The 7,726-nt window shown below is 39.7% G+C and overlaps 2 protein-coding genes across 2 annotated transcripts; one reads left to right on the top strand and one right to left on the bottom strand.

Annotated features, from left to right (window-relative positions):
• The first annotated feature begins 837 nt into the window (after window positions 1–837).
• Window positions 838–5,315, top strand: LOC143861006 (uncharacterized). Its single transcript, XM_077371890.1, has 4 exons — window positions 838–1,333; window positions 1,414–1,632; window positions 4,763–4,788; window positions 4,871–5,315. Exons 1-4 carry the CDS (start codon window positions 989–991, stop codon window positions 5,067–5,069), a joined length of 789 nt encoding a protein of 262 aa, XP_077228005.1. The 5' UTR covers window positions 838–988; the 3' UTR covers window positions 5,070–5,315.
• Window positions 4,513–7,095, bottom strand: LOC143861007 (uncharacterized). Its single transcript, XM_077371891.1, has 2 exons — window positions 6,678–7,095; window positions 4,513–6,030 (listed from the first exon to the last, which is right to left on the bottom strand). The coding sequence occupies exons 1-2, from the start codon at window positions 6,843–6,845 to the stop codon at window positions 5,440–5,442; spliced, it is 759 nt and encodes a 252-aa protein (XP_077228006.1). The 5' UTR covers window positions 6,846–7,095; the 3' UTR covers window positions 4,513–5,439.
• Window positions 7,096–7,726: the final 631 nt, after the last annotated feature.

Below are 7,726 nucleotides of genomic sequence, written 5' to 3'. Positions count from 1 at the left end.
TGGACTGATATTTCATGCATGTGATAAAAGACCATACACTCATTTGCCTTGAGCTTTTCTAGGCAAAGCCCTACAAAATGCCCTGTTTGTTTTGGATTTTGAGAAACTGTCCAAACTCAAATTTACGTATGCTCTCGAGGAGAAATTATATGATGAAAGGGAGTATAAACATGTACTCAGCTCGCTTTTTAAGAAGCTGCTATTGGATCATATCACGAGGGTGGTACTCCCATCATACCACCTTTTCTTGTTTATACAACCATTAAGCATATAATTTCTCTACTTTTGAGTCCTATAATAATCAGTTTTGGACTCCCCCCATCGGTTCTCAAAATCCAAAACAAACATGGCATAAATGGTGCATGATTGATCCTTGATGGATCAAGGGCTTGGGATCATCTGCTGAAAGGCATTTGAGCGGGCCTAGCTAGTTTCCATTCACATAGAAGGGTCTGATTTAAGCAAACAATCTGATCATGGAAATGAGGCAGACGTAAGGCCTAATTAGTGACTTTTAGGAAGGTCTGTAAAAGTGACTTTCTTCTTAGAACTTAATTAAAAAAAAAAACTAATAAGAAAGTAAATTTTATACTCTTCCTGGGCCTTTGATCCATCATGCCTTTATTTGCCAGATCAGGGGATCTGTCTCGATCGGCTGGCGTAAGTGCCGATAGAAACACCTTGATCGATGGTCCTGATTTCACACGCATACACGCTTGTCAACTTGTGCATGGCCCCCCATTATTGTAGTAGGACCCAAAAAAAATAAAAAATTGCCTGTTAGCGTTGATTGTAACAGTGACTTTCTGCCTAGTCGTTCTAAAAGACAAAAGGCTTTCCAAACTTCCATCCCAGTTCATTTACCCAAACGGATAATGAGGAGGGAAGGACAGGAGGAGGAGAAACAGCAAATTAATGGCGTGTAGACCCCTCTTCTAAGTTCTAATCTTCTTACACCCTGTTTTCCGATACGATTTGGTTCCAAAACATGTTACACACTCCTCTCCATTTCCGCTCCAACCTTCCTTGTAATATTTTTGTCCACGCCAACACATTGGCATCACCTCTCTCTCCTTCCTCATCCTTCCGACAACCCTCCACCGTTCGAACCCACCTCCGAACCAATGGGCAACCATGGGTCGGTCAGTTACCCGAACCCACCACAACCCCAGCAGCAGGAGAAGGACCGATTCTACTTCCACCATCCTCTCTCTTGGGCAACCTAGATGACCCTTCTCCCCTCCAACTCTCCACCAGCGTCCTCCTCACAGCCGCCATCTCCGTCTTCCTCTTTCGCTCCCTCAGACGCCGCGCCACACGAGCCAAACAAATGGTACCAATCCCCTTTTCTTTTTCTCTCTCTCTCTCTCTCTCTCGGTTTTTCATACTGAATGGGTGTTTTGGTTAGTTTAGAGAGTGAGGTCGACGGGTGTGAAGAAGGGTCTGAAGGAGGAGGCGTTGGATAGCTTGAGGGCAATGCAGTCGGCTTCTGTGGAGCCAGGCTCCCCTCCCTCGCCCGTTCAGGCCTTGTTGGGCGGTCTCTCCGCTGCCGTCATTGCAATTGTGCTCTACAAGTTCACCACCACCATCGAGGCCGCTCTTAATCGCCAATCCATCTCCGATAACTTCTCCGTCGGTGCTTCTGCTCCATTTCCCCTCTCTTATTTCTTCATTTTTCCTTTTTTTTTCCTCAAGTTCTGCGTATTGGCTTTAATTTTTTATCTACATATACTCATCTGTAATTCTGTTTTATATCCAAAGCATAATGGCTTTCTGTTATAGGAAAATCAACTTGATGCTTATCATGATATTGGGATTTTTTGGGACGCAGCACAACTTGTGGCTCTCTTTCTGCGTTTTCAAGGGGTGTTAGCCCTCCCCTTGCTGTTCATTTTGTTACCTGTTTTACAGTGATCTTTATCCTTTGAATTGGCCATAGGTCTTTCCTTCTTTTTTGGTCCGGCAGTTGTTGACCTGTTACAAGTTAATTTTGATACAAGTAGTAGGAGCAAATTGGATCCTTCCAGGTTGTGGCATCTTCAATGATGCTCTAGTGTAGGTGTTTCTAGCTTTACTGTAAGTCCTCTTGACAAGTTGGTTTTGACTCATTTACATTTCTACTTTATTGTATGTATATATCTAAGGTTCATATAGTGGTGAAGGGTAGAACCAAGAAGATTTAAACGAACTTCCTGTGGAATGAGATTTAGGAAAGAAGTAGAGTGCACTTGTTGTTTGAAAAGGTTTTTGGTCTAAACTTGAGGAAATCTGAGGTTTACAGTCTTAAGCATTGGGGATTTTAGGAAGTTCTACAGAGTATTGATGGGATTGAGGAGATGCAACTTAAAGATATTTGCAATTTCATGAGGTTTTAAGGCTTGAGGAGATGCAATCTCCGCAAAATTAGGAAGTCTTAAGGATTGAGGAGATGCAACTTAAAGATATTTGCAATTTCATGAGGTTTTCAGTTAATCTTGGATTAATAATTCTTTGGGATTTGTTTGTAAAACCTTTGGGATTTGTTTGTAAAACCTTTGAGGATTTTTTGGCAGAATTGGGCTTACTATTGGAGCATTTTGGAGGGATGCTGGTTCCATAGAAAACTTTATTTCTCTTTGTGGATGGAACACTTTCGTTAAGGCAATTCAATTAATATTTCTACTTTATTGTATGTATATATCTAAGGTTCTTATAGTGGTGAAGGGTAGAACTGAAGATTTAGGCGAACTTCCTGTGGAATGAGATCTAGGAAAGAAGTAGTGCACTTGTTGGTTGAAAAGGAGGAAATCTGAGGTTTACAGTAAAGTATTGGGGATTTTAGGAAGTTCTACAGAGTATTGATAGGCCACTGGGTGGACATCTCTAACTGGTGTAAGCTTACGAATCTCAACAGAAGCAACTTTTGGTTAAACATGTCATGTTTTCAGGTCAGGAAGATGGATGAGGGAGTCCGTCATTTTATTCATGGCCTTTCTTTAGAGTCATTTATAATCGTATTTGACTTCCACACCAATGTCCATTTTAAAGGGATCTCTTGCTATGGGTCCTTAAACTGTATTTCTTTGCTGTGTAGCAACATATGACTGAGGATTAGGACCAACTTGGGGTTGCTCTGTTTTGAGCATGCAAACCCCCTGGTCCAACGGTTGCTCTTTCAAAGGTTGCTCTATTGCTTCTCAGATACTTCAATGAATAGGATAATGTGGGAGGGTACTGACTGGAAATAAATTAAATGAGGGAAGACTATATTGCTCCTTTATTCTACAAGAATAAAGAGAATTATGGAGGAATTTATTAGTGAAAAGGGTGTGTACAAGATATTGGTTAACAAGAGAGAAGCCAAAATAAAATCAGGCCAGAAAAAAAGGATTCGTTATAAAAGGAAAAGCATTATTCATAAATAGAAATATACATCCTATAGATCGAAATAGAAAGATACATCTAGCCTAGGAAAAAGAGTGTGTACAAGATATTGGTTGGACGAGAGAAACCAAAATAAAATCAGGCAAAAAAAAAGGATTCGTTATAAAAGGAAAAGCATTATTCATAAATAGAAATATACATCCTATAAATAGAAATAGAAAGATACGTCTAGCCGGACGGGTGAGTAACGCGTAAGAACCTGCCTTTGGAAGGGGAACAACAACTGGAAACAGCCTAATGCCCCCATAGGTTTAGGAGGAAAAAATTCTTTTAGTTTTGTGCTTCTCTTCCTTCATAATGTCTGTTCAGTATGAGTGCTAATTGTAGCTCACCATGTCTCATCTCCCCAAATTACCCATGCCAAAGTGAAAGGAATACTGAATATTTTCATCATTGCATAATCTGAGAAACCAACACAAGTTCTAATCTCTGAAACAATATGTTTGACGTTTGATACAGATTGTTAGCTATCTTGGTTTAGGCGGGGGAAGCACATATCCTTTTCTAGGTGTCAGAATCCATTGGTCATGCATATAGCAAGCTTAAATGGGGCAAGGCTCTGTAGGCTCCTCCCATTCATTTGTTACATCACCCATCCCATAGCTGATGATGAACTGACACAATGAGACTATTCTTTCAACAACTCAATCAAGTGAAATTCATATAAATGTTTGCCTAGGGGTGTTACACTTAGTTGTCTACTAAAAAGGCAAAGGATGATTATAAAACATGATAACCTTTGTTTATGCTTCCTCATCTCCAACTTATCTTACATAAATACAATCCTCCATCAAATATCAAATGAAACATGTGAGACCTCCATTATCTCCATTTCAATCATCTGAGAACTGGGTACAAATATATCCTTCACTATATTTTCTTATATTCTGGTAAAGATATGGAAAGGTACATAATGAAATATGAGATGGCCACATCTAAAATTCTAGATAAAATATAGAATTCTTTTCTTATAATTATAATTCACTAAAATATATTTGTTTCTACACAATTTCGCTCCTTTTTATGTCTATCATTGCTATTTCTTTTCGTTTCTTGATTTCTCAATCAGTTTTTAGACTATCTCTGCTTGCTTTCAATGTACTGTTAATAATTCAGTTATAAACCATGTTAATTGTAAATTTGAAAGTAGCAGTTGTATCCTTACCTAATACCTGATATTGCCTCAACCAGTAATGTAGGGTATAGACATCTCTCTTACAGTACAGAAACTGTAGTACTATTTGGGACTGTCTTCTTATTATCTAAACCTAGGAATGCATGCAATTCTATTCAGTTGTGTGCTTTGCCTCTTATTGATCTTGTTTCCTCTGCTTCACAGGTTCGTCAGATAACGATCACGATAAGGTAGGTGCCTAGAACTTTTGGATGTGACTTCCCATCCCATATCCTCTCATATGATCCTCAAAACCTCCTATTTTCTCTACAGGACCATCATTAATGGGATATGCTATCTTGCAACATTTGTTTTTGGCATCAATTCAATTGGGTTGATACTATATTCAGGCCAGCTAGCCATCAATTCCTTCATGGAGAAGTCTCCGAGTAATGGAAAAGCTGTTAAAGATGATGGGAATCCAAGCATGATGGAATCCGACAGCAATGATCAGAATCAAAGTTCAGAATAGAGGCAATAGTTGAAGAGAACAGAAAACACAGCAATGGGATCAAAGGGGAGCAAGAGGCTGAGCTCCTTCCCCCCGTGTACTTACTATACATTTTTTCAAGTTTTAGCATTCAGTTCCATGGTTGCCTCTTTCCTTGTTCTCAAAGTACCAGTCCATTAAACTCTTGTATTATCAATTATTTGCTTAATTGGAAGTATCTTTATGATCACAATCAATAATAATAATTAGGAAAAGCCTTTTGGTGCAGTTCGTTCCAATATTTGACAATTACCATCATTCGGAAAACACACTTTTGCATGTACTTAGTATCAACTTAATTTCTTCCCAATAGGTTGAGTTTTGAGGGAATGGAACACCTACAAATCAAGCCTCAGCTCATATTTGAAGATGGAATAGACATCATCTCAATCAGCTGAATTACATCATTCTTTTGTCCACCCACCTTTTTTTCCAAGCCTTGGTTTGAGCGAAACTGAAACTTATGCAATGGGGTTGAATTGCTATCAAGAAAATGGAGGGCCATCACCATAGACAACGAGCAGATGAACATTGGAATCGGACCAAAGACCCACAGCAATAAGGTGGTTGCAAAGTAGAGTGCTCTAAGCCCAAGTGACCAGAAATTACTCCCCCTTATCACTGCACTTTGAACATAGCTCAAGGGTATGTCGGAATCCAGCGTGCTCATCAGGAAGTTAGCATGGAGGTAATACCTTGTGGACTGAACGAATGAGGTGAAGGCCACAAGGAAAAAAGAGAGGAGAGTGATATACTTGACGGAAGATGTGGATGCACTCGTGTCTCCGTAGATTACACTATTCATGATGGCTTTGGAGGAAGAGCTTCCCACCCATGTCCCGATGAGGGAGCTTAGTGTGATGGAGAGGGAAGCCAGGTAGGTTGCTGCAGAAATGTTGGTCGAGATCACCTGCAGAGCCAGTGCTGTGTCGCTTGGAGCCCCCTGCAAATGAAACCCCAAGAGTTGAGACTTTTTTATCATAGCTACCAGCCACAGCTTTCACAGTTGAGACTTGTGAAGCATGAACCCCAAGCATAATGCACTTGAGAACTTGTTGGGTCCAACCATCTGCTCACAATCAGATTGCAATCAGATGTTTTTTTTTTGGGTTCATATACATCATTTGATTGACTTGTACACAATCCTTAGTCCAGATAGTGTACCAGCCTGTGATTTCTTCAAATGAACTCCTTCAAATCTCTATTGGGATTTTATTTATTTTTGTTTCATACACACTATTTGATTGGTTTATACACTATATCCTTAATCCAGATAGTTTACAGCCCCGTGATTTCTTCAAATGAACTCCAAATTTCTTTTGTTTTTTTTTATTTTTTTGGTTTCATATACACCATTTGATTGGTTGTACACATTGTTAATCCATATAGCGTAATGACGGATATCGTCAAGATCCAAAATAACTGAGGAACAACCCTGTGATTTGTTCAAATGAACTCCTTCAAATCTCTATTGGGAACTCCTTCAAATCTCTATTGGGTATGTGAGCAATAGCAACAGAAAGGATGGGTGTGCAGGGAAAAAAAAGGAAACCGTGAAAAGAAAACCAAAGGGGAGGAGAAAATTCAGACCTGCAACATTCTTTCAACCCAGGCCCTTTTGTTGTGGTTCTCATAGCCAATAACAGTGGTGTGAGGATACCTTAAGACTTTATAGAGGAGGAGGAGATGGTAACCAAACATGATTATCAGCCCAGAAGGAACCAAGATCATGTCCAGGTATTCCTTTTGCAACTCCATTCATTCCCACCCTACATAGGATTAGTTCTAGCTGGTAACTTCCTTGTATTATTTCCAAGTCGTAGAGGATCTTTTATGGTTATTGTTGTTTAAAAGGTTGATTGCCTTTTCTCTTCTTTTTTTTTTTCCTTTTTGATTGTTGATGAAGCTTGGGGCAACACGAAAAAAGAGCTTGCAAGTAAGGGTTATTCACGTCATTGTTATGAACAATGTTGCTTGCACTCCATTCCATAGAAAAACTGCCACTAGATCTATGATTTCTTTTCTATTGGGTTTGTTGAACAGTCTGTGCATCTTTTGAACGAAAATGCCCATTTCTGATCTGTTGCCACTTAACCCATCTTGGCCGGTGATTGATGAGGAGAAGCCGGGGGAACATCCTAACAACCCTTCTAAAGAGGCCATGCAACTCCGAATGCATTAATGACCATCATTTTTCTAACCCTCTCTTATCTTAAACTTTCTCTCATTTATAGGGTTAACAGAAAACCCTTAACGCAATCAAGCACCCCTTTGGGTCGGGTCTGTGATTTACAGACGCCCATGACTACCTTTCTGTTGCATTACCGTAGATGGAGATGTAAACCTAGATCATGGCATTCAATCAATATGCCATGATCGAATTCTTAAAATGCTCGATAGGACATGGTGGCGATCGATCGGCTGGAGCCTTCTACCACCTTTCTGGTCTACCTGATCTTGAATAGGGGAGATCTCATCGGTCAAGTTAGATGGCAGCAATGACCAACTCTATATTTATAGAAAAAATCTCCTAGAGCTCCACCCACAATTGAACTCTTTGGCTTAATTAGTTTAACCAACTCCACAATTTGGACTTGGCTAATGTATTTGAAAAGGGCTACACTAATCATCCATGTCTC

The sequence above is a fragment of the Tasmannia lanceolata genome, unplaced genomic scaffold (genome assembly GCF_043159265.1).
Source record: "Tasmannia lanceolata isolate RefF3 unplaced genomic scaffold, GAP_Taslan_0.1 ptg000037l, whole genome shotgun sequence".
Taxonomy (NCBI): Eukaryota; Viridiplantae; Streptophyta; class Magnoliopsida; order Canellales; family Winteraceae; genus Tasmannia; species Tasmannia lanceolata.
This window is presented reverse-complemented; position numbering and strand designations above follow the sequence as displayed.